At 46.1% G+C, this 26629-nt stretch overlaps 2 protein-coding genes across 2 annotated transcripts in view; one reads left to right on the forward strand and one right to left on the reverse strand.

The window, feature by feature from the left end:
• Positions 1-603: 603 nt before the first annotated feature.
• Positions 604-9267, reverse strand: MPDU1 (mannose-P-dolichol utilization defect 1). Its single transcript, XM_069215602.1, has 7 exons — positions 9145-9267; positions 7082-7147; positions 6408-6540; positions 5700-5785; positions 3584-3702; positions 3058-3168; positions 604-1828 (listed from the first exon to the last, which is right to left on the reverse strand). Exons 1-7 carry the CDS (start codon positions 9236-9238, stop codon positions 1697-1699), a joined length of 741 nt encoding a protein of 246 aa, XP_069071703.1. The 5' UTR covers positions 9239-9267; the 3' UTR covers positions 604-1696.
• Positions 9268-9344: 77 nt separating this feature from the next.
• Positions 9345-26629, forward strand: part of LOC138266880 (phospholipid scramblase 3-like) — a 205713-nt gene continuing 188428 nt past the window's right edge. Inside the window, exons 1-2 of the mRNA XM_069215600.1 lie at positions 9345-9487; positions 22215-22460. The gene's annotated coding sequence lies outside the window, so the exon portion shown is untranslated. The remainder of the gene's footprint in view (positions 9488-22214; positions 22461-26629) is intronic.

Genomic DNA, 26629 nt, shown 5'->3' on the forward strand with positions numbered 1-26629 from the left:
GGAGGGTTTAACACAAAAGAAAAAAGTAGTGCTTGAAAAGCAAGTAGTGGAGGCAGAGATGTAAGCCCGTCCAAGAAATGGTAAAGAGGCAATGCTCCATGAGAGGGACAAGCAAGATTGACAAGCTGGGCACCAAATAAGAAGCAGGCAAATGTGAATGATAGGAAAGCCAACCATTGGTAAGCAATGGGCGGGCTCCAAGCCCCTCTATGTTCTTAGTAAGCGGCAATATGCTTCTCAATAGACCGCGCATGCTTTGTCTAGTAGGCTTGATCGAAACAAAAAGCAAAGGCCTTTAGGCTATGGTAGCAGTTTCAGAGCCAGCCATGGATATTTGCTATGTGCCACTGTGTTATGGAAACCGTTTTTTAAAACACTTGTATACTAAATTAAAAGTTGAAAATGCTAAAAAATATAAAAAAACATTATTGGCAAAATATTGTTGTAAAAAAAATGTTTTGTTAAATACACCTTAGCAAAAGGTTAAGGAAAATTAACACATGGAAGCCCACAGGAACACATGCAAGATTTTTCAGTGAGTTAGGAGCAGGCTCTGGGCAACTGCGCGTAACACAGAAGACACCAAATGAGAACACCAAAGAATTTCCAATAAGTATTTTAATTGTTCATCTGTGAGTTTCTTTCTTATTTTATTGTCCATTCACAAAGAGAGTTTATTTCCTCAGTTGCAATGAGCATTTGTCATTCACTTTCCACGTTTGGTCATTTGAAATCTACGAGGACGCAAACAAATAAAGAGGGTACACAACACCAGGGTACACAGCCCCACAGCAGCAGAATTGGGCCTCACAGTAACCATAGTTGGGGTCAGGGTAGAAGTGTGGTGTTGGGAACAGGCATTTATGTATACAAGCAGAAAGCAACTTCCTGCTCATCTAGTTCTGGGTGACAGCAAGTGGGTGGAATGAAAGTGTGTGGGCGGGCTGGTGACAGATCACTCATCGAGGCCCACACAAGTGCGTGTGGCTGCAACAAAGGGGTCAGGAATGAGGAATATGTCTGGTAAAATGTGCCAAGTGCCTACATTTCCGTCAGTCATGGCGATGGGTTTTCTCAAGGTACACACACGCACCCGCTACAGGTACTGGCCGCTATTATCAATCAGTCTACCATATCCCCATTGCCTTTTTGGTAACTCTGCCAACATTTCTACCATGCCACCTATCTTCTAAGCCCCACCTGCCTGCGAGGGTACTGACGACCTAAGATGCAACAAGTTTTACAATTCAAAAAAGTAAAATAGACAGAAGTAAAAGATGTCAAAGGTGACATTCACGGAATGGGCAACCACAAGAGGTCCAAGGGAGATGATGCTTCATCAGCTATATGAAGTATTTGCTTTCCACCGCCTCTGCAGACTTATGCATGAGGCACACTCAATGCCTCCACATCAGAAGGTTGTAAAAATGAAGCATTGCGTCCTCCCAACAGTGATAGTTCACACCACACCTGTCAGTGTCGGTTCAGCAACCTTGAGTTCATGAGTACGGTTCCTGACAGCACAGCAGAGGGAACTTCCTAATGCCCAACAAAGAGCAGACATGATGGTCGCTGGGAGAAGTGGGGGGTGGCTACCTTCTACAGAAGAGCTACCAATGATGGTCTGGAGATGGCAGAGGGCTGCACCGTGGACAATGAAGGGAGCCCACCCTCCGGCGCTGCAGCCAGCGTTCCTTTACTTTTTCTTCTTGTCGTCCTCCACTTTGCCGGGCCTTGCGTTCCAGTAGTACAGGAGCTGGAATGCAATGATTCCATTGCACAGAGAGGACACAACGTAGGTAAGAGCCATGAGGGGGTCGCCGGTCTCCTGTCAAAGAAGCAATGGTGCGAGAGGTGAGCGTGGCGGGCAGCAAATAAAAGTTTGTAGAAAGGCTGCCCTCCCAGAAGTCCGACCAAACAGAAAAATGAATGGGTAGTCCCAGTAACTCAAACTCTGTCTCCTGCCACCCCCCTTCCGCTTGTGAGCCCCCAAGGTAAATGTATCGACCAAGGAGAAGCAGCTGAGGACAGACACAGTCAAAAACACGGTGGTGTCAGTCTCCTGCTCACCTTGCCCTTGTGTGCCTTCAACAGGCCAGCGGGGGCTTGCCACCCGCTCCTCTCCCTATCAATCAATCAATCAGTGATTTTTAAAAAGTGGCTAATCACCCCTAGGGTCTCAAGGCGCCATAGGGTCTCCCTACTCTCCCCCCAACTACACACATGCTGCCCCTTATTCACTCAGGCAGTACCTATGACTGTTTTAGACAAACCACCCCTAGATGGATTTCATTCTGCCCAAGGGAGACTTCCAGAGCTTGTATGGAGTCCACATTAGAGCTCACTTAAGCTCAGATCTCAAAAAGATCAACAGATGGGAATGTTTCTTCCATTCCTATTTCACCATAGTTTGCCGTCTACAATCTACTTCTTTCATGGCAATTCCAGCGCTTCCTTAACCCCTGCTCGCTGCATCCAATCTCTATGTACCTACAATTCACCCTTAGCCTGACTCGTTCCCCGTTACTCTCTCCCACATCCCCTATCGCAGCCCTATGACTCGTCTTCAACAATGCCTCCTCCCCACTATCTCGAGCAACCCATCTCTGACACTATTACAATGATCATCTTCTGTCCACCTCTCAGTTTTTTCACAAATGCTTCTGCTTCTCCCCCCACCAGTCTTGATCTTTCACACATGTGAACAGAGTAGGTATACAGCATGGAACCATCCAGAGATTTGGCAACCACTCAACATAAACACACCCAGTCCTGGCGCCCGTCTGCAAGGAAGGGCAGCACAGTTCTTCGTGACCGTCACACCCAATGACAGCTCAAAACATCTTAGACTGATTTAAAAGGTTTAATGCATGCTCTGAGAGGGCACTGTGTTCATTTCCCTGTTTGCATTGACAAAACCATGCACTTAGGCAAAATGGTACTTGGAAAGTGAGTGAGATCTGTAGTCACTGTGTCCTTACACGCCTAGGTGGCCTTGCCTTGTTGTCCCTACACACCCATTTCTGCACTTTCTTTTATGAAGGCGCTACTACTCACCTGTATGGAGGTAAATATCCTGGCCAGGGAGCCGGCAAACAGAAGAAAAACAGTGACAGCCGAAAGCTGCCCGGTGTGCCCGTTCTTAAGGTTAGTTCCTGCCTGAATAAGCTGCAAAGGCAGAAAAGACCACAGTTCACTTCACAGACTAACCATGTGCAACCTGACGCTTAGAAACGACTAAGAGGCGGTGTACCTTTGGTAGAGGATTTGATAACAATTACTCTAGGAGGAAGAGAATGAAACCTTAGCTTTATCGATATTACGTAGGCTAAAAAGTTCCAGTTTTCGACAGTGGCCACCAAAGACAATCATACACATTTATGAAAAGTTCAGGCTGGAGCAGCTACTGAATTATTTCTCTCTTCTCCCCAAACTTCCCGCCATACTGATTTTAGCTCTATACACCACACCTGTCCCACAGAAGCCATTCCCCACCCAAAGAAGCCACATATCATCCAGAGAGGCAATGTCCACCTATAATAAACACCACCCAGTCGCCTCTCCCATGCGCACGCCTACTCACACGGCTAAAGATCACAGCCGGCATGTTCGTCGCCTGCATCAGTGTCACCACTGACATAGGGGTGATGGGGCACAGCAGCACAGAGAGCACCGCAAAGTACACTGCCATGAAGAGCACGCCTGAAACAGAAGAGGCAACATCACAGCGACCTCATACTGCACAGTCATTTCACTATGCACAAATTTGCGGAAATCAGCCCTCACTGCCCCATTTATGTCAACCACCCCCCATCATTCTAACAGGGAAATCGTTCTCAACTGCAGGTCATTCATTTCAGGTGCTATCTTCATATTTGTTGTAATCTACAACTAAAATCTCAACATCTTTGCACACACTGAAAAATGGTTCAGTCACAATTACATGTTGAGCTAACAACTTAATTCACCTCCAAGGAATTAGAAAAATTGTAGGTGGGTGGCCCTAATCCACAAGGACTCTCTTTAATGCAAGTGGATAACATATCATAATTCCTCATGTCAATGCCTTACTGCTGAAATCACCAACAAAGTATGTAAACTCTTAAGTTTTCACAGTATCTAACTCCCACAAGAAAGAAAAACATCTTCCCTGAGTGACTAATTCCTCACCTCCTTTCAAGAGAATTTTCCTCGGCGACTTCTCTCTCCACTGAGGGATCTCTGATATCTCTTTTTACTGCATCTCTGATCTAGGTAATAGATTTATGTACTAAAAATTACTACTGCCCACTACAGGCACTTTCCTCAGTTTTGGAAAAGTGTTATTTAGTTGTGCGTTCTAGCTTATGTTGTAGATCACATATAGGTGTTGGGCATATCTTGTTTGACTAGAGTCTTTCGAATTGCCTGCAATGATTCAAACCTGATGGCATTACATTGGTGGAACTATGAACAGCTTTTGTTTTGTTTTATGTTCTCTAACACAGTGGATTCAGGTTCTTGATTATGCTACATACTTCCTTACTGCCAGGCATCAGCAGGAATGATTCTTGGATGAGTTTTGGCACAAGCAAAACAGGAGTTCTAGGTAAACTGCACCAAGAAGGATCAGCGAGTACCATTTCCCTATAACTGCTGTTTTCGCTGTGTCCTAGATCAGTGGTTCCCAATCTTTTGACTTCTGTAGACCCCCACTTTATCATTGCTGGAACCTGGGGACCCCCACTGAATCATTATTGGAATCTGGGGATCCCCACTGAGTCATCACTGTAGGACTGGACCGCGGACTAAGCATTGTTGATGATTTGAATCACAAAGCATTACACACATAAAAGTATTGAAACAAGCATCCATTAAACACATATACAAATGATATCACATTTTATTTAATATGCACACAAATAAACTAAAAAAAAATTAAAAGTTTAATTTTAATGGGAAGGTTAGAGCTTTTCTAAATTCAATTGAAGCCACACATCGTCCATACTATATTCTTTCTGATGCACCTGCCCTGCTCTCACGAATTAATCTGAGGATACTAATGTAATTTTTAGCCCCCAATTTCAAATTCCTTGACAGTTAAAGTATGCTTTAAAATTTTCAATTGTACATTTAGCCACTTTATTAATCTGTTATTATTAGTTAATTTTCTAAGCAGTCATGGACCCCCTGAAGAGGCTTACCAGACCCCCAAGGGACACCGGACCACAGATTAGGAACCACAGTCCTAGATTGTTGCACTGGTAGTTCATTTTGCCATTTAATTATTTCAGTTCTTTTAAGCTGATTTGAAAGCACTAGGTCAAACAGCACTTGAAAACCTTCTTTTTGGTGTCAGTCCAACTGAATAATCAAAAGTGTGGGAGTCCGGCTGCAAAATAACGGGAATGTATTGAATTGTTCTGGGGGCAGGAGGGCAAGCACACTGGCTGCTGAAGCAGATTACTAGAGAAAGGGTGAAGCACCACAAAACGCAACTTTCTAGGAGCTACAGTTGGCGCCAAGCCACCCATACAGAACTGTTACAATGCTTCTTTTCATTTACTTGATGTTTGCATCTCCCTTTTCTCGTTAAATATGATTGGTTGGTAACAGCAGGCAGTTTACTCTTGCAATCCATATTTTATTTGCAGTTCCAGAGATAGTGACTAATCAAACAAGGCCACATTCAAGTCTCTCACACTGAGCATGCATATTACCTTTCACAGTGCGCTCAGTGTAGTAGTGCATGAGGAATCCAATGGCAACTGTCTGGAGCATCAGGAACAAGGCCTCCCCCCACGCACTACAAGGAGAAGAGAGCTCTTTAGGCATTGGCAGACAGAGAAGCAGAAAAGCAAATAGAAAATGGGCTTAGGAAAAGGTCCAGCTTGGATGCATTCCATTGTTTCTAGCTCATCAGCAGGATAACACAAGTAGAGCAACTAAATGCCCATCAGTCTTGGCCTTTTCCCAAAGGAGCGGCTCATCGAAAAGAGACATGCTATGCCCTGAACTTACAGTAACATTTGTAACACAAGGTGCACTTCAGCTCTATTTGTTAAGTCAGGATCCTTCTTTGGGTGTACCGGACCCATTTACAACAAACCCGTAGACCAAAAACGTGATGATACCCAAGACAGCCAAAATAAATCAGTGGCTGCGCAAATTCCACGCAGAAGGATTCTAGCCAGACATAATTATACGATCCACGGCAAATCACAATCGCCCGATACTCTTGCTTGGGTAAGCGAGTTAGGCACTTAGAAAAAGGTAAACTCCATCACTAAGATGAATTAAAATAAGTAGCCTAAGTCTTAAGTCCCCTGGCACATCTTGGTCATGCTTTAGGCATTTTTTCTTAAATCGTTCTATCTATCATACCTACTACTGCATTATTTTGTGCCTTTTGCTGCCTCTTTCCATACCTGAAGGGGAAACTGTTGGCAATGCTGTAGACCATGGTTCCGGTGATGGCCAGCAGCTCCAGAAGTACAGAGTTGAAACTCAAGCCCTCCGCGCTCTTAGCCCCCACAATCTTGAAGATCTGTGGGAGCTTCACTGCAGGAGAGAATCCAACACAAAAAATTGCATCATTGAGAATGGTTTCTCACTGAAGAAGGAATGCTAAACACAGAACCAAAAAGACGTGAAAGAAAGCCCAAGGAATGTGGCAGAAGCCACTATAGGTCTTTAGGAAGAAAAAAAAGGAAGAGAAAGGTAGAACAATTATGCTGCAAAAGTCACAGTTATGCTTAAAAGCTTGAATGCAATTATCAGAGCATCTGGGACATCATCAGAACTTGGACAGAAGAATAAGGGAGGAGTGCATAAGTGTGAGGGAACAGACTCTGTAAGCAATACTCAGCCTTTAAGACAGTGTGATATCAGTAGACTACTGACATACTGTTGGATGAGTTTAGAGATTAGGAAAAGACCGAATTCAGTATATCTTCAGTTCTGATTACTAAAGAACAAGAGATGTCTCTTATTTTAAGGATTCTGAATGAGAAGAGAGGGTTTTTGACTGCATATATACAGGGTGCAGGACACACATCAGTATTTTATTTCAAGAAAATCTAAGCAAAGGGGAACAACATACCCATCAGCGATCCGGCTATGATTCCAATGCCCAGGCCTTTGCTGATCAAGATCTTCAGACAGGGAACTGCAAATGTTAAGAAAGATAATTCAAACAGACATGTTTTAGGGAGATTGCACTTGCCTTTTAGGGAAGCATTCCTCAGTGAATGGACACTAGCCAAGTAGGGTGTGTATGTGCTTCGGTAATATTCTGTTATTCCTACTGTGCATCCTCAACCATTTGTGGATACAACTCACCAGCAGTGAGTGGTCTCGGTTCAGCTTCACTCCACCAGTTTGTCAACCCCACTTCCAGAGTCAAATGACAAGAAGGCAGTTGCCTCAATGCATGTAAAACAGCTACTACTATTTCAGTCTCAACGCCTTCGAAAAAAAACTAAAAACAGTTTTCACAAGATGGGATGCCACACAAGCACCCTTACTTTTTGACTCTTCAAAGAGACGCTTTCAAAGCCCAAACAATACATTTAAAGGGACAGTACCTGCACTTCTTAACACTACCGCAGTGCATTTAATGGGAGAGTGCCTGCACTTCTCAGCACTGCTGCAAGACATTTAATGGGAGAGTACATGTGCGTCTCAGCACTGCTGCAAATACATTTAATGGGAGAGTACTGGCACTTCTCAGCACTGATGCAATGCATTTAATTGGAGAGTACTTGCGCGTCTCAGGATTGCTGCAATACATTTGATGGGAGAGTACTATTAAAATAGTAGTTTAATTAGTTTTCTATGTAGTCCCATTCCCATAAACAGTATTACTATTTTCAACCTGTATTATGGCTGTCTACAGAGGACAGCTAGGCCAGCCACTGTGAAAAATAGCATTTGGGTGCTAGACACTGTAAGGACATGTTAAAATTAAATGTCTACATGCCCTTCTCTGAAATAACAGGTACATTTCCTTGTTGGCCACAAGGCCTACATAGGAGTGGCTTAATCATATTTAAAAGGGAGGTTTTAACCTGTCAAAAGGGTTTATTTTTATAGGTTGAACTGCAGTGTATAAACTGTGACACTCGGGCCACAATGGCAGCCATGTTTTACAGTGCCATTGTAGTGGATGACATGACATAGGTAAGTTAAATACACCAATTTGGCCAATATGCCAATCCAACTAGGTTTAAAGGAGGGCCACAGACACTACCGCTTGTAAGCAGGGTTAAAAGGCACAAACTTCTAACACCAGCAAAAAGTACATGCTTACGTTGAATAGTATGAGGTGACCACTCAGGAAAGGTGAATTTCCTTCTCATACCATTATATCACCCAAGGGCTGATCTTGGGAACAACCCACTATTAGATTACTATCAGTTTAGCCCTAATGATGAAGTTTAAGTATAATTAAATGGGCACACAAGCGACCAACACACATGTATGCCGAGACCTGCATAGTAACCCAAGTTATTCCTGTGTCGCTGCTGCACATTTGAATGCAATGCTTTAAATGGGCAGATACCCTCTGTTACTGAGTACCTACGGATCTTTAATAAGAAAATTTGAGTATCTGCATTTGTCCGCACTGTTGCAATACATTTAATGGGCGAGCACCAGCACTTCCCAAAAGTAAAAAGGAACTCTAAAAAGTGAGTACCTGCACTTCTTTATTTCCATTTAAAGCACTGTATGAACGTAATACGCATTTTATTAAAAATATACGTTCACACAAAAGCAGTTGAGAGAGACGTGAGCAGCTTAACGTGAACCCACTGATCAGTAAGAAACAACACTTTTCAATAGGACCATGGTTGGAAAACAGAATGGGTTGCCTTCACCAAGATGGCGGCAACGGGGGCACCATTGGATTTGAGGGTCGACATCCAAGATCTCACATTGATACTTGGGCGGTCCTCGCCCAATTTCAATATGGTGACGTCATATACGCCTGCCTGTCCAAAACAAAGATGGCCGATTCACCTTTTGACGGAGTAATTGCCCAAAATGAAAGCTGACCGTCCCACAACAGTTACGAGGCGCCTATAAGACAAATGGGATGCTCGTGGGGCTTTACACCGCACAAGTCCACTCCATCCTTGGTCGTAGGTTAGCCGCGCCCCTCACCGTGCAGAAAGTTCAACTGCAAGAAGAACTCTTCATAGCACAGTTCCGTCATCAGGTAGGGAACCAGCCACTGCTTCACCCCTTCGTCCGCCATCTTGAGTGAGGGCAATTAGTCCACAGTCTGCAAGAGGAAGTGTTTCAACAGACAAGCGTAAGCTTCGGATTGGAGGAGGTGATTAGACATAGAAAAGGCACTTCAAACAGGAAGACGGGAATAAAGCACTGGGGCGGTTGGAGGCCAAATTGGCGGCCATCTTGGAATGGAAAATTCTTCTCTCTTCCGGGACAACTACAACAGACCGCGGACCGTAATGAAAGGGAATGGAAGTGAAAGGTTTTTTAGGTGAGAAAGAAACTTGACTGGTGTACTACAATGGATAAATCAAATGGCCGAAAGAGCTCCTACTTACTGAAAAAAGATACATCGAGGAAAGGGAATGAAAATAACAAATATACTTCTAAATAAATACATTACCAATTCTATGTCAGGACCGGAGGAGAGGATTATACATTATCTTTCTTCACTTTTTATTAACAGCAGGTTCAAAGTTCAACAAAAAACAACTACAACACCCATGGGACCACATCCCCATGGTAACCAATGTCCAATCACACTGTTATCCGACTGTCCGTATAAATATGCCATGACGATGACGTCCATCCTCTTTCTTCACTGCTCACTCATACAGATAAGTGCCCCTTCTCTGTCTCTGAGTCGGTAGAGTTTGATTTTGTGGAATTGCTTTGTTAAACGCTTAGTTGACTTGGTTGCTGCGCGCGCGCTGTTTTCTCTGTGGCTGCTTAGCAACCAGAACGCGCGGTAGGCTTTTCTTTGCCCGAGCGCGGTATTCCTTTTCATTCTGTGTCTTGTCCACCAGAGGGTGCTCTTTCGCGCGCTCTGGTTTTCCTGAGCGTTCCTTAAGCGTTTTGAGCCGCATAAGCGCTCAAACATCTCTCAGGATCCAGGAGCTGTAGCTCAGTGGCAAGGTCAAGTACCTTTTGTGCAGCAGGCTACCTGTGTACAGGGGTTCGAATCCCACCAATGCCCTTAAAATATCATTAGGTGCTTCTCAAAACTGCTCAAACCAGTGGTAAAGTACCTACGGTCTCGAGGGATCCGCCTGATCATTTACCTAGACGACATCCTTCTGATGGCTCAATTGCGCACGCGACTAATCTCCAACACGAACACAACTATTCAGCTCCTCCAGGACTTGGGGTTCGTGGTGAACTCACAGAAATCGGAACTGCTTCCCTCTCAGTCCATGACATTTCTGGGGTTTCTAATCAATTCCCAGGCGGCCTCCCTCAGTCTTCCGGGCGCGAAGATTACGAAGATCAAGAAGGAGTTGTCCAAGATGTTGAGATGGGACAGAATCTTGTTCCGGCAATTGGCCAGAGTGGTGGGACTCCTCTCATCTTCGATTCAGGCCATCTTCCCGGTGCCGCTCCATTACAGGGCCCTCCAACGCCTCAAGGCTCATCACCTGCGACACGGCCTCGCTTACTCCGAGCTAGTAGCCCTCCCCCAGGACGCGCGGACAGAGATCCAGTGGTGGCTGGACCACATGGAGGCGTGGAACGGCAGGGCGATCTTCGGAGCCTCGCCGGATCTGGTGATAGAGTCGGACACCAGCCGTTATGGCTGGGGAGCTCGTTGTGGGGATGTCTCTTTCGGGGGACGCTGGACCCATCGGGAGCTCAACCTCCACATCAACTGTCTGGAACTCCTAGCGGGTTCTTTCGCGATCAGATCTCTGACGCGGGACAAGGTCTCTTGTTGCATTCTCCTGAGAATGGACAACATTTCGGCAGTTCAGTACATAAACCGTCTGGGAGGTACTCGCTCGAGGGCTCTGGTGGAGTTGGCGAAGGATTTCTGGCACTTCTGCCTCCAGCGTCAAATCTCGGTGACGGCGGAATGCCTCCCAGGGTCCCTGAACACCCTGGCGGACTGGAACTCCAGATATCTGGAGGATCCCAGCGATTGGCGTTTGGACAGAACGGTGTTTCTAGCTCTTTTGGAGCAGTGGGGCCCCTGTTCAGTGGACCTCTTTGCGTCCAGATGGAACGCTCAGTTACCCCGGTACTTCAGCTGGCACCCGGATCCCGGTGCGATGGCAGTGGACGCTTTTCTTCAGGACTGGGGTCAGGATCAGAATTATGCCTTTCCCCCCTTCCTCTTGATCCCGAGGGTGACAGCACAGGTGCGTCGTCAAGGGGTGACAGTGATCTTGATCACCCCGCTTTGGCGTTCACAGGTGTGGTTCCCCTCTCTGCTGGAGCTCTCCTGCGATCTTCCAATTGCGCTTCCGATCATCCCGACCATGCTGTCGAGTCCAGAGGGACAAGCTCACCCGTTGGTCCTTCAGGGCCATCTCTCGCTAGTAGCTTGGAGGATTTTCGGGATCGTTGGACGGACCACAGACTTTCACAGGAGGCTGCAGGATTCATCAGACAGGCCTGGCAAAGTACCTATAAGAGGTACAGATCGGCCTGGATCCGCTGGGCTCGTTGGTGCGTGGAAAGGCACGTCAATCCCATGGGGGCCCATATTACGGAGATCATCAATGTTTTGGCCGGTCTCGCAGCATCTGATCAGTCCTATTGCACGATCAACTCGGTCCGATCTGCGATTTCTGCGGGGCATCCCCCAGTTAATAAGTGCCCGGTGGGGGAGCACCCGTGGGTGTGCAAACTCCTGAAAGGCATTAGACTGACCAGGCCTCTTGAACCCAGGTATTCGTCCCTATGGGATGTCAACCAGGTTTTGCATCTATCGACCTCCTGGCTGGACAATCAGTACCTTTCACGAAAGCAGTTATCAGCTAAGCTGGCTACTCTGCTATGCCTCATCTTGTGTAAACGAGTCTCAGATGTTAGGGCTCTGAATATTTCCGCTAGAGTTTTGTCCCCAGACGGGGTGACCTTCACGATTTCACGGCGGACAAAGTGTAATACCAGGTCGGTAACCTATCCAGCGTTTGAGTTTACTCCCAAATTATGTGTGGTACGCTGTCTAAAGACTTATGAGGATGTGACGCCAGAACTCCGCCCACCGGGGGAGAGGCAATTGCTCATCTCAGTTAAGAAACCCTTCAGGGCGGTTTCCTCCCCCTCCATTGCCCGGTGGGTCAAATGGATATTGACAGAAGCGGGCATCAATGTTCAGGTCTTTGGAGCTCACTCCACCCGGGGTGCTATTGCATCCAAAGCAGTCCAGGAAGGGGGAAGACTAGAGGACATTATGAACGCGGCTGACTGGTCGTCAGAGTCGACGTTTAAAAAGTTCTACTTTAAGCCTATTCATGAGGCCGCTTCATTAGTGGTAAGTAAGCTTTGAACGTGCATAATCCTCGCCTCCGGTCCTGACGTAGAATGAGAAATTTCCTAGCTAACGAGAAGGAAAGTTTCAATTCTATTAAGGACACGGAGGCGAGGATTATCCCACCCGACATCACAGGCATGTCGCCCGCCCACAATGAATTCACCGGATTGGGAGGTGGTATTCATATATTTTTTTCTTGAATTGAGACTGTGGTATTTGACATTGTATGCTTTCTAACCGATCTATGATGTTGCAGTCTTGGTATTTGATCCATGGATGGGATGGGGTTCCGATGGTTGTTTTACTTACCTGTTACAATTGGAGAGTATAGTTGCTGATCTCAGTGTTCACGTTTATTCCTAGGAACGGAGGCTACATCTACCTAGCGACAATCTAACTTCAGTTCGCAGTGAAGTCGAGGATGGACGTCATCGTGATGGCATATTTATACAGACAGTCGGATAACAGTGTGATTGGACTTTGGTTACCATGGGGATGTGGTCCCATGGGTGTTGTAGTTGTTTTTTGTTGAACTTTGAACCTGCTGTTAATAAAAAGTGGAGAAAGATGATGCATAATCCTCGCCTCCGTGTCCTTAATAGAATTGAAACTTTCCTTCTCGTTCACTAGGACATTTCTCATTCTAATAACATACATCACTAAGTGCACCATCAAGCACCACTCCAAACCAAATCTTTTTTATAGAGCAAACCATTACATTCCCTTTCAAAGATGGCGGATCTTACTTACTGGCACAAAGGGCACGTAGTAAAGTCTTCCCATCATTCGATGGGCCGTGGACTCCTTGAGCGCATGCTCCGGCTGATCACTACTGTACTCACCTTGGGCGCACGCGCACGCGCAACACAGTATACTAACTTACACCTGCAGGATGGGAGTTGGAAGTGCAACCGCCATGGTGAAGGTGCTTATGCATCAGAGTTACCAGTTAAATAACAATTTCTAAGCCACGTTTTCTTTTACAAGCCTGTCACCAGCCACAGAATCTTCCTCATAACGTAAATGATAGAATAATGCAGCCAAGCTCTACCAGCATTATAAAAGAAGCACAGCTTGGTCTAGGCCTGCGGAATGGTGGAGTCAAAATATACCACATGGTCATAGCTGCCAAGGTTTCAAATTGCTATGTGTGAGATTTTCATACTTTACATGTAATTATGAGTGACATTTCAATGACTATGAGTGGCACTTTCTAGCAAGCAAAATCAAGCCATGAAGAAGAAGGAACCACATAAATATTGCAGTATATCGAAAAACCTACACCTCCAGTTGAACACCAGCTCCAACTTGTGGCCTTTGATAAACACTACTCTGAGCTTACCTAGCAAAGTGACAAATTGGAACAAGAAGGTTTTACCGCACTTTAGGACTAGCGTGACCGTCTCAGACATTGCAGTAATGTGGGAAAATGACCAGAAATGTGTAATTGTAACGTGAGATGCATGACACTTGGCAGGGCTCCATAGCCCAGCAGTATGAAAGAGGTTTACTGTTAACCAGAGGCCTGCAAGCTTGCCTACAAGAGGATGGGGCTACACATTGGCTTACATATAAAGAAGGTAGCAAAGCTAATGAATTCTCTGTAAAACAAGAAAACTGTGTGGCCTTTGGTTATCCAGTTGTAGGAGAGGTTGGTGGGCCTGTAGAATGGCCGAGAGACAGGCAAGGTGAGCCACCAAGGGACATAGCTGTGAAGTTTCCCAGGTCCATGCATGATGTGCTGCTCCGGTTTAGTTTTGTTTCTTTGAATTCTGGCACTTGTAGCCCTGCTTTATAATGCAATAAACAAGACTACAAGTCCCAGAATTTAAACGAAAAACTGGGACTGGAGCAGCATATCACTCATGGACCTCTGAAACTTGGCAGGGGTCTGAGTGGCTGTGCAGTTCTTGAGCTGCAACCTGTACAGCAATCTCCCCAGAAACACCTTCCACACTGAGGTCCAGAAGGTTCTGCGCTTTCCTTACACAGTGGGCGGTAATCACCAATCGCCCATGTTGGGCGCAGGGGGCCCAGCGCGCCTAATGTGAGAAGTGCGGTAAAAAGAAGCTCGGCGACAGCAGGACCTCTGAGGCTTCCCTCCTGTCCCGCGAGCAATACTTCAATGCTCTGTGTAGCTGGTAATCAAAAAGGGGATGTAGGGGCACCTCCACCCCTTGAGGACAGGCAAAGAGACTCTTCCTGACCTCCTCACATGCAACGTGGTTTGTGTGGCTGCAGCAAAGCACGGTACAGTCACAGTCAGCAGAACGTGGCCCTCCTTTGCCTCTACGGGGTGCTGCCTCCTGCTCTGAGGGGTGGGGGAACGCACTTACCTTCGCCCCACACAGGAAACTCCACCAACCAGGGGAGATCCTGGTGCTCCTGCGCCCACACCTGACTAGGTGCGTCAGGTCCTCGGAAGCACGGCGTTACTGCCTCAAGCTGCTGACATGGAAGGCAGTGTCCTCCTATGCCCCGGGGGTACTCTAGGGTGCACTCCGGCCCGCACTTCCTCGTCACTGCGGGATAGTCATGCTATTCTCTCCTCCTCTTCCTGGCTACTCCTCACATGGGGGAGGACGGCGAACAAAGCACTGAGAGAGGGCATTCACAGCTGTCTAGCCCCCTCTGAGAATGAAAAATGCTCAGATCGCACTGTGGAGGCAAAGAGTGAAGCACTCTTCAGGTAAGGTGAACAGAAGGAAATAAAGCTCTCTCCTCGCGCTAAATTAGGAAAACACAAAACACACTGTCCGCGCTCAAGCAGGATAACACTGATGCTCTCCTTTTGTATTGAAGTAGTCCAAACAGGGAGGAAGGGGGCACACCACCCAGACCCTGGGGATCACTGGGGAAGACCCAAGGGGAAGTAAAGCAGCAGTGGGCCAGCACATCAGGGTCCTTGGAGCAAAGCAACAGTCCTCCTTGTGACCCAGCAGGCCACAGGTTAGTTCTGATGGCAGTTCCTCATAGCAGCAGAACAGGTTCCTTGGGCAGGTCCACGCAGGGTCTAAAAGTATGGGGGACAGCCCCCTGTACTTACACTCATTTTGCGCAGCTCACACAAAGGGGGAGAGGAGGTTCCAACCAGCACTAACTGGTTCCAGGAGTGTCCCCTTTCTCCTTGTGCACTGGCTCCAGACATAAGTAGGGGTAAATGAGCCCTTTGTGTGAGGCCAGGATACAGCCTTTACAGATGCAAGTGTGCCCCTCCTCTACCTCTCCCAGCCCAAGAAGACCACTCATGCAGATGCACTCTTGTGACACCTCCACCTTCCCTATGTACAGACATTTCTGAGAAGTATGCACAAAGCCCAGCTGTCACTCTACCCCAGAAGTGGATTGGAGTCCAGCTGCAAAACACCAGAGTCATAAGCACAGATAAATGCCCACTGTCTGAAAGTGGCATTTCTATCATGGTAATAAAAAGTCCACCTACACCAGTATGCAGCATTTCTCACTACCATTATAACTTAACCAACATGCCTACGCCACCCCTCTCAGATCAGATAATACCACTTAGACATATGTTAGGGTAATTCCAATGCAATCCTATGAGGGAGGCAGTACCCACAGTAATGTGAAATCAAATAGGCTGTTTGTCAATTCTAGGACAGGTCACACAACCTGCCTTTTACCCACACAGCACCCCGCCCATAGGGCTAGCTAGGGCCTACCTTAGGGTAACTTGTATGTAGTAAAAAGGGCGATCTAGGCCTAGCAAGTACTTTTCGATGCCAGGTCCCTGTGACGTGCACAAGGGCCTTGTGGTAGCAGGCCTGAGACAGGTTTGAAAGGCTACTTCTGTGGGTGGTGAAAGCTGCGCTGCAGGCCCACTAGTAGCATTTAATTTACAGGCCCTGGGTGTAGGGATAATAGGGACTTAAAGGTAAATTAAATGTGTCAATCAGTTGTAAGCTAATCATACCAAGTTTAGAAGGGAGGGCACATGCACTTTAGCACTGATCAGCAATGATAAAGTGATCAGTGTCCTAAAGCCATCAGTAAGAGGTCAGAAAAATAGGAAGAGGAAGGCAAAATGTTTGGGGAAGGGCCAGGTCTAACACAGTTCCGCTCAGGAAAAGATGAGCGTCTTGTGGCTGGAGGAGGAGGTGGCAGCGGCAGAACAAGCAGGGCAGGAGCCCTTTAAATTTAATCTTCGCGCTCCCGCTCGCGGGAAGCGCGTCTTGTGGCTGGAGGAGGAGGCGGCAGAACAAGCAGGGCAGGAGCCCTTTAAATTTAATCTTCGCGCTCCCGCTCGCGGGACACGCGCGGGCGGCGCCCGGGCCAAGGGCGGGCCTGTCCTGCGGCCGGCAGAGGCTGGGCTGGGCCACCCCCCTGAGATCTTCCCCGCGAGCTCAGGCCTTTGTACAGAAATCTCCAAAACAGGTACTGTGTTTTTCTTTCTTGACCCTCTGTGACTATATTCCTGTAGCCTGCACCTCTCCCCTTTAAAAAAATCCCCAAAATACTGGGATAAACCCATCTACCATTCTTCGCCCCCATCTTCCTAAAAGCAATTGTTTGTTATTCCACCTCCTAAGTGAACCTCTACCTAGCAGTCAACTACCATAGAACTTCTGTGCTTAAGGCAGCTGGTAATAATGGGAAAAAGGAAACAACCCAGCGTAAATGATACTTCACTTCAAAAAAAACATACGTCAATTCTGAAATTTATCTCAGGAGCAATGGGGGAAATCGACAAACAGATTACCAATGTCGAGGGAAAAATACTTACCCAGAATAGGCCACTAGTACCCCCTAACCCTCCGCCTTTAACAACAACTCCTGAGCACTCGGCAAAGCCTTTTGGAAGTGAAACCCAGACTAAAACTACTAATGGTTGTATTCAAGATACAATTGACTCTATCTCAGATGGTGATGACCATCCTCCCTCACCAAAACGTAAGAGGAAACCCCAACTAGCAAGGAAGGACATACCATCTAAACAAGAGCCGCCTGTGAATGTTAGACATGGCTCCTCGAAAGCACAACCCAATGCATGTATCCAAAACGTTCAAACCTGCCCTCAAAACGAAAAATCTGATCACAAGAATAAACCCCATACAGTGAAAGGGAAAACTAGTGCTGCAGAGCCATTGACTGCTCTAGAAAAACTAGTTAGTACACGCTTTGATCAAGTAATGGAACGCCTAACCCAATTGGAGGGAAAAATGGATTATCTGTTTAAAACATTGAATCCACAATTAATAAACCCTTTAACCTCAACTGCACGACAGCTTTGTTATACTGATCTCAACGCTAGGCCCCATCTAACGCATCAGACCCAACCACCCATTTCTCAGATTACCCAAAGACAAGTTGACCCTTGTGCCTCACCTGAAAGAACTGGCAATGCCCAATCCCACAAAATGTCGCCAAAAAGAGGGTAACACGTAACTATTCCTAGAGTTTATCAGGGTGCCCCTTTAACTGGAAGAGACATACTTGACCTCCCGCCTGCGGCAACCCCCTATGTGGCAGTTCTTGCCAATGTCCCCACTCTATCTGGAGCACGGGGGGAATCATGGGCAGCTCTGAGGAACAAGGCCTTGAACTGGATTGCAACTCGCCTGAAACCTGGCCTGACAAATAAACTTTTTGAAGACATCAAGATGGTTAGAAGGGTAAAATGGGTGGGCAGAAACCATAAAATATTCAAGGGCGATTGCGTAGTTCTCTCATTTAAAACCCCTACGCTGGTCAAAGATATCTTAAGAAGTTTAAGTCCACATCAGATTACCGACCATGGCGTTGCCCTGCTTCCTTTGGGTTTCTTTTATACGAGCACTGAAAACCATGATGGACCTGGCCTTCGTCTTGAGGACCATAGAACCATATGATTCCTACTGTGAAAAGATTTTGGGGGCTCAGCATGGAAGATACTGATTGACTATTATCTGATAAGGAATCCTGCAGGCTCAAGCACCCTACAGAAACATCGGACCTCGCCCATCTGGGTACAGACAATTTGACAGTAGACACTGGAGAAGAACAACCGGACATGGAACCCCCCTCTAGACAACCTGTCAATGATGAACTGTTTCCAAGAGCCCTGCCAAAAAAACTTCTACCTGTGCCCTGACTCCTCTCGTATGCACAGAAACCATTACTATTCTAGGGGAAACTCAGATAATTGATAAGTCTTTTGCGGGCCAGGCTAAAACAATGCATAAAGACCATCTTTCTTTTTTATTTTGGAATGTGGCCGGCCTCCGATCTAAGGTGGAGAATGAGGCCTGTTAGAACACATCCAGCGTTTTCCCTGGGTGTGCCTCCAAGAGACCTGGTCTGTGAACCCGATTCACATAAATGGCTACAGGACACTACATACTCCTGCCGTTCCTTCCGCACGGGGCAGGGCTAAGGGCGGTTTGTGCACCTTTATATCCAGTAAGTGTGATACAATCAAGTGATTTCATGTCATCTAAAAAATATTGCACAACTGGTGGTCATTAATTTTTATAACAATGTACCTTTTCAAGATCTCCCATTAGTACTCAACCTCCTCCAGGATGATATAGACCGAGTATGTGACTCTTCAAATAAACAGTCTTATATTGTGTGGGGAGGCGATTTTAACATATACCTGTGTCCCAGCTCAACTAAGGGCTACTGCCCTCACGCCCCTGATGGAGATGACGAATCATTACACTTCATAAACAACAATTCAGGCAACTCATTGAATGAAGTTCTATTTAGCCTTGATCTCATCCTATGCAACTGCCTGACTCAGGGTAGGCCACAATTGAAACCCAATTTTAACGGTAGGCAAGCCAACACGACGATTGATTTCATTTTACTATCTAATAACCTCCTCCCTTATGTACTTGATTACAATATTCAAGACACCATATTCAGCGACCATAACCCTCAAACCGTAGACCTCACATTTCCCCAACACGCTTTTATACACAGGGACATGGAAGAGATAGTAGAAAATATTGAACTGGGAGCAAGAAATGGTTACACCATCCGGTGGTCAGACATTGAACCTATGGGTTTTATGAAACGACTAGTGACCAATTATGCTAACAAATTTAATATTTGCCTTGCAGACAACACGAGTCCACGAGACTGTATCAAGGCCTTCATGGTAATTACGGCTGGTATAAAACAGTTTCTTAAGGCAACTTTTAGCAAATCGAAATCGAAAGAGGATAAAGGCTGGATGAACACAAGCTCGCAAGAACCTAAAATGTCACTTACATTTACAAAACCCGGATAAACGCCAACTAAGTTTAAAGAGGAAGGAGTATAAAAATGCCATAAAGAAAAGAAAACAGAACTTAAAAAATGAGGCATGGCAATCCCTCTATGATGCAAGCCTCCGGAATGATAATGTAAAATTCTGGAAAATTGTGAACTCCCCGCTCCTATGTGATGAAGAAATACAAAAAATTGAAATTGCCATCACGGAAGAAGAGTGGGTTGCCTTTTTTTCTGCCATATACTCCTCAGAAAATTTGGCACTAGAAACAAATCTCCCTAAACTAGACTCCCATGACCTCATCTCACCATTTACTCTAAACGAGGTCAGTGACGCTATTAATGCAAGTAAAAGCGGAAAAGCCTCAGGCCCAGATGGAGTCCCAGTTGACATCTATAAATCTAATATCTCTCTTTGGGGTCCACTATTGACGCAGGTGCTACGCGCCTGCTGTTCAACTACTTTCATCTCGACCTAGGCAGAGTCTATAATTATTCCAATCTATAAAAAGGGAGATCGCCATAATCCCGCATGTTATCGTCCTATTTCACTGCTTGGCACACTTGCAAAGATTGCGGGACGTATCATTTTAAATAGATTACAAGATTGGATAGAGGAAAATCACACCCTCTCTGATCTACAATACGGGATTAGGGCTGGCATATGGACAACGGAACAGGCTCTTAACCTAGAGATCATACTTGGTAAATATACAAAGGCCAAGCCCGGAGCATTATACCTTACATTTGTCGATTTAACCTCCGCATTCGATTGTGTGGTGCATTCAAAATTGTGGCCTATTTTGCTGGACATGGGGGTTGATACTACCATAGTCCACTTTATCATGGAATTGTACGCTGGTGCAAACGCCAAGGTCCGCTATGGGCGTCAAGGGGAATGCACTTCATCTTTCCCCATTGAACGAGGGGTGCGTCAAGGTTGCGTGTTAGCTCCCTTATTGTTCGCTTTGTACATTAACAGTCAGAGGAGACTCTTTCCGATGCCTGTGGTGATCTTCCACAAGTAGGCTTTCGGAAGATCCCGGCCCTCTTGTATGCGGATGACGCCGTTCTGATGGCCCGCACCCCAGTCGCTTTGCAAAGACTAGTAACAACCTTTGATAATTGCATGGACATCTTGGGCCTAAAAATTAATCACACTAAAACTTTCTCTATGACATATCCCAGAAGCCGCACAAAGAACTGCCACATAGACTTAAAAGGTGCAAAACTAGTCGACACAGGGACATTTTCGTACTTAGGCATTGTGTTCGATGACAAAGGTACATGGGTACAAGCCATAAAAGCGAGAAAATTGCTATTCATGAAAACCGTTATGGCGATAAAAAACTTTTCTAAAAGGGTGGGGAGATCAGTTCCCAAAGACATGATGACTCTTTACAATGTGAAATGTGTTTCAGTAGTACTGTACGGGGATGGACTTTGGGGATATCGAGACTGCACTACCTTACAGCTGACCGAAAATGCTCTCCTGAAAACAGTCCTAAGTGTCCCGCAATCAACATCAACAGTAGTATGCCATTCAGAAATGGGAGTAATATACCTTACAGATCTCATTTGTGTCCAACCAATTCTACTCTGGCATAAAGTATGGACCTCAGATCCTGCGAGGTTGAACAGGGCTTTCATAGTAGATGCCCTAGCACTTACCTACTTGTCCAAAATTCCATGGCTAAATTACATAAAGCACTTTCTTATTAAACTAGGCCACCCTGAGCTGTTTTGTACCCCAATTGAAAACAATTTCCAGGAAAGAGCTGAAAAACACTTGCCTCACCCACCTGGCCGAATTGGGATGGGATGCGGAGGCAAATAAATATAGTGTCAGGAGAAACCATATGATACAGCAAACGAATGGCATGGAACCATACTTATCCAAAGTCACGAACCCAAGACATCGGTTTGTCCTTACGCGCTTGAGACTAGAGTCTTTTCATCGTCTCGTTAGTTTTCCCCTGATTAATGACTGGTCTTTACAACTGGAAAAATGTCCCTGTGATAATGTCTCCGATCAAAATACAATGCACACACTTCTCTTTTGCAAATATTATTCAACCTCTTGGAAAATGTTCGTGATACCACTTTTAAAATTAATGCATTTTAAACAATGTCGTCCAGCTTTTTTGTATCTTTTATCCCTTCCGTCTATCATGGTTTGCAATGGATTAGCCTTGTTCCTGTGTTCAGTGATTAAGGCCAGACAATGTCTTGAGGCAAATGGGTGAGACTTCCAAGCACTATATTTGAGATTATTTTACTTGTTTTAATCAAATTGTTTATTAATTTTTACTTCTTTTTAAACATTTTTACCTGTTTGTATTTATATTCATATTTATACGCATTTTATTCTCTGCATCTTCCCTCCTTCTTCTTCTGAAAATTGTTTTTCATGTATAATGACTTTTATGATTGCTAAAAACAATCGAATAAAGTTTCTTTCATGATGATGATGAGCAGAGCCTTTATAGGCTCCTACCGTTGCACACTGACATCAATTCCTTTCTTTCAGTGCCTCCAGATGCAAATCCAGAGAGCTGTCCGTCGACTATCAGAGATGTTTTCTTGAAAAAAGTCAAGTCATCCTCTAAAACCAACCGGAACCGCAAGGCAAAACTATACATCACCAAATATAAGAAGACCCTGCAGTGGGATCAATCCAAGTCAGAGTCCAAGTTGAAAGTTCAATCCCGGCCCTGCTCTTGGAGTCGATAAACCAATTCCAAAGGATGATCTTCATTGAGATCTAAATCGTCCGGTAAGTAAAAAAAAAAGCATAAAACATTGAAGTGGTACCTAACCTCATCTTGTCACTTGCATTCACCTTTGAAGGCGCATGGCTGGCACCATGGTTCTCTATCTCACTCCCAGAGTTCATAGACTTCAGAGCCTATCCTCCAACTATTTCTGGCACAACCAGAGTTTCTGGGGCCGTCAGACACTCTCAGGTAGATCAAAGAACTCCACTAGGCCATGCTCTGACTCTTAGGATCCTTACCGACTCCCTACGGTGCACCTTCGGGCCCCAAGGAGCCAAGAGGCCCTCCCTCTGGAGTACTGCTAGCAGGTTCACCCTTGGCGGCAGTGTGACCCTCTGAGGCCACCACAATGCCTCCTGCTCTTATTCAGATTTCTCCCGCAGTCCACCGCAGTTCCTAGATCTTTGGTGCTGAATCCATTGACACCAGGTGAGGAGGTACCTATTGTACTTTCTGACTCTAAGTTGTGCCGGTCCAACCTTTGCCGGTTGCATCCACCCTCTGTCAAGGCGCTGCTTCCCCCACTTGATTTGCCACCTCCATTAGAGAGAACACATACCTTACACTCCCTTTTCTGCACCGAGTCGGACAGTGACTACGACACAGGTGAGGAGTTTGCTCAACCCTGTCACAAGGACAATTGGTACAAGGACATGCAAGAGGCCAGCGGCCTCAGTATCTCGACTGAAACAGGTCCTTTCACACCCCCTGGACGGATGTAAAAAAATCTGTCACCTATGCCATGGTAATGTGTAGGGCAGCTACCCACCTTGAAATGAAAACTAGTGTGCTGATAGAAGTCCTCCAGACAGGGCAAACATTTTCTGAGCCCTTTCTGCCATTGATTGAGCCCTAATGGCCACCTTATTGGGGCCATGGGCTGGCCCTCCAGTCAACTGCCAAATTCTGCGTCACCATCACCCTGCTCAGATGGCTCGAAAGCTTGGTTTTGCAGGCGCCTGCAAGTAAAATTAACCCTAGCTTGTTCCCAACTACTCCCCCTGATAGAGACTCAAAACATTTTGAAACCTTTGGCAAATTAATATTTTCATCCACTAGCTTGGCGATCAGGTCAGTGAATGCGAGCTATCTATTGGGACGCTATTCCTACGCCCCTTGGGACTCGGTAGCTCAAGTCCTCCCTGGTGTCCTCGAAGATCTTGGACTTGTCCTTGCCCGGTCCATACAGGACAGTCAGAAGGTGCCAAGTTCACAATTAATTGTGGCTTGGACAGCACCAATTTTATCAGGTGGGCCATTATCACCAGTGTTGCCATTCGCTGCCACGCTAGGCTGCAGTCCACGGGTTTTTTCAGGTGTTGTTCAGTAATCTGTCATATACATGGATATGCCGTGCGATGAGACTTGCCTGATTGGAGACAAGGCAGACTCTGCTCTCGAGCTGTTCAAGGAGAGCAGGACCACTGCTTATTCCATGGGCTTACCTGCCCCACCTCGCCAGTTGCATCAGACCTACATCTCCTTTCACGGTTTCAGGAGAGGTACCCAATAGCTCCAGCCAATACAACCCCAGCATGATGCCCAGCAGTCTCACGGTCATGGCTAGGTTACCCACTACCCCGTGACCTAGGCCATTAGGCTGCCCATTCTATTACACCCCTGCTGCCCTACCTCCAAAACCCCATTAGAGTGCCCTTAGTGGAGCACACCTACTTAGTAGGAGGCAGGATCTGGTGATTCCTGCCGGGTTATCAGGCCATAACATCAAGCAGTTGAGTCTTGCAAATCATCACCTTACCCTTCCTTTCTGAAATGCCTTACGTCCAATGTCTTCCTAATGGCTGACAGAGGAACATATTTCTGTTTTACAGCAGGAAGTGCAAGCCCTTTTGGCCAAAGGGGCTATCAGGACAGTGCCTGGGCCAGAAGTAGGACGTGGTTGCTATTCCCGCTACTTTCTGGTGCCCAAGAAGGAGGGAAGCCTTCGTCCTATTTCAGATCTGCGTCCTGTCAATGCTTTCCTCTTGAAGGAATTTTTTTTAATGTTCACTCTTCCCCAGTGTTTGGCTGCCCTCGACCCTGAAGACTGGAAGGTGGTGTTGGCACATCAAGAATCCTGTTTCCACATACCTGTCCTGCAGGGCATTAACACTACCTGCAGTTTACGGTGGGACAGGAGCATTTCCAGTTTGACGTACTTGCTTTCAGTCTCACCAGTGCCCCTCAGTTGTTCAAGAAAGCCATGGAGGTGGAGACGCTACACATTTGGAGGTTAACCGTGCCAGTCTTCCCCTACCATGATGACTAGTTGTTAAAGGACAAGCTCACCCTACGCAGTCGTCAACCACCTTGATACTACGGGGGAACCTCTTGTCATCCTTGGGATTCACTATCAATGTCCAAAGTCACACCTGACTTATTCTTAGTTTCTCTCCTCATCATAGCTATTCTGGACGCAGTTCAGTTTTGTGCATTTCCTCTGGGAAAGGGATTTCAGGACAGTCAGGCTATGACCCTGATCTTTCAGCCTCAGTCCTAGATTTCAGTCAGGTTGAATTTGAGGCTGCTGAAACTGATGCCCTCCTGCATCCTGCTGGTTGAATATGCTAGGTGGCATATGCCGGCTCTTCAGTGGGCTAACCTCAAAGGGACCTCTCTGACCATGTTCAGATTTTGGAGTAAACTTCAAACGTTTTGCAGTGATGGCTTCTGGAAAAAAATGGGTCAGTAGTAAACTCCTGTCTCTTCCCCAGCTAGAACTGACAGTGGTGACGAATGCATTGTTTCTGGGTTTGGGTGGGGCCATCTGGGAGAGGTTTGATGGTGGCTGCACTTCAGAGACTTTTTCTTTGTACTGCGGAGCTAGTCAGGGTTCTTCGCTTAGCGCCACACTTTTTAATTTGTATATGAGGCCTTTGACTGATATAGTCCAACCCTTTGGGATTTCAGTTGTGTCCTATGGGGACGATACCCAATAGGTCTTCTCTTTTTCTTCTAACCATAGCCCCCTCCTTAGAATCTTGTCTAGAAAAGGTTTCCATTTGGATGAACAGGTCCTGTTTAAAATTAATTGGAGATAAAACCGATCTTATTATCTTGGACAATAATATCCACTCTTCTGTGAACCTGGCTGGCCAAACTCTCTAGGTTCTTCATGTATCTAAAAACAGCCATAAAAAGCATGGGAGTTTGGGTGGGCAAACCCCTCAACTAGATGTCCGAGCAATAAGCTTGTAGCAGTATGCCATAGCATTTTTAGAATGTTGCGAAAAAATCTTCATTTACTTCTTACAACATCTAAGAAGTTGGTAGTCTAGGCTCTTATTCTTTCTCGTCTGGGCTATGGTAACTCCCTTTACCTGGTAGCTCCGAAAGCCACCATAAGTAAGCACAAGTGGTACTGAACTGCGCTGTGCGAATATTGTATAACATTCCCAAGCATAAAACCCCTCATCAAGCCCTAAATACCCTCCACAGGCTCCCTGTGGCAGAGAGGATTAAATTAAAATCCCTTTGCATAACCCATAAAGCTCTGCCCAACAAGGGGCTTCGGTTCCTCCAGCCTCTGATCTCCCCTTATACTCCTGGGAGAGTGTTGCAACCTTCAAACTAGGTTGGTTAAGATACCTCCCATTAGGAGGGTAAAGTACAGAAGTGAGTCATTTAGCCACCACGTGGCAAAACCCTGGAACTCCGTTCCCTTTACATTGCACTCTGCTACTAAAGATTTGGCTTCCCATAAACTTCTTAAAACCTGCTATTCCTGAATAGCTTCCTTTAGGTCTCCTCGGATAGTCTGAGTCACACTTTCAGTGCTTGGATGCCTTCGAGTAGCTATGTCTGTATAAAAACGACATCGAATAGATTAAGTGGAGATCAGAGGCCTCTGACCTCAGGCTGAGGCCCAGCTCTATATCAACCTTCTGGCCCTGAGGACCATCCGCTTGTCGTTGACATCCCTCCTTCCATCCATGAAGGGGAGGCTGGTGCGGGTGCTCGGGGGCAACAGCACCGTCATGTGGTACTGCAAGATAGTGGGGTCATGAACCCTGTGCTGGGAAGCCTTGCACCTCTGGAACTGGCTGGACAAGGTATTTACTGTATCATGCAGATTTTGATGAGTCAAACTCCAAAATCTGCATTTTGTTCTCCACCAACTTCTAATAGGTGTTATCTATATCATCTGATAAACTACATTCCCCGGGGT

This window comes from Pleurodeles waltl, chromosome 12, assembly GCF_031143425.1.
Source record: "Pleurodeles waltl isolate 20211129_DDA chromosome 12, aPleWal1.hap1.20221129, whole genome shotgun sequence".
NCBI lineage: Eukaryota > Metazoa > Chordata > Amphibia > Caudata > Salamandridae > Pleurodeles > Pleurodeles waltl.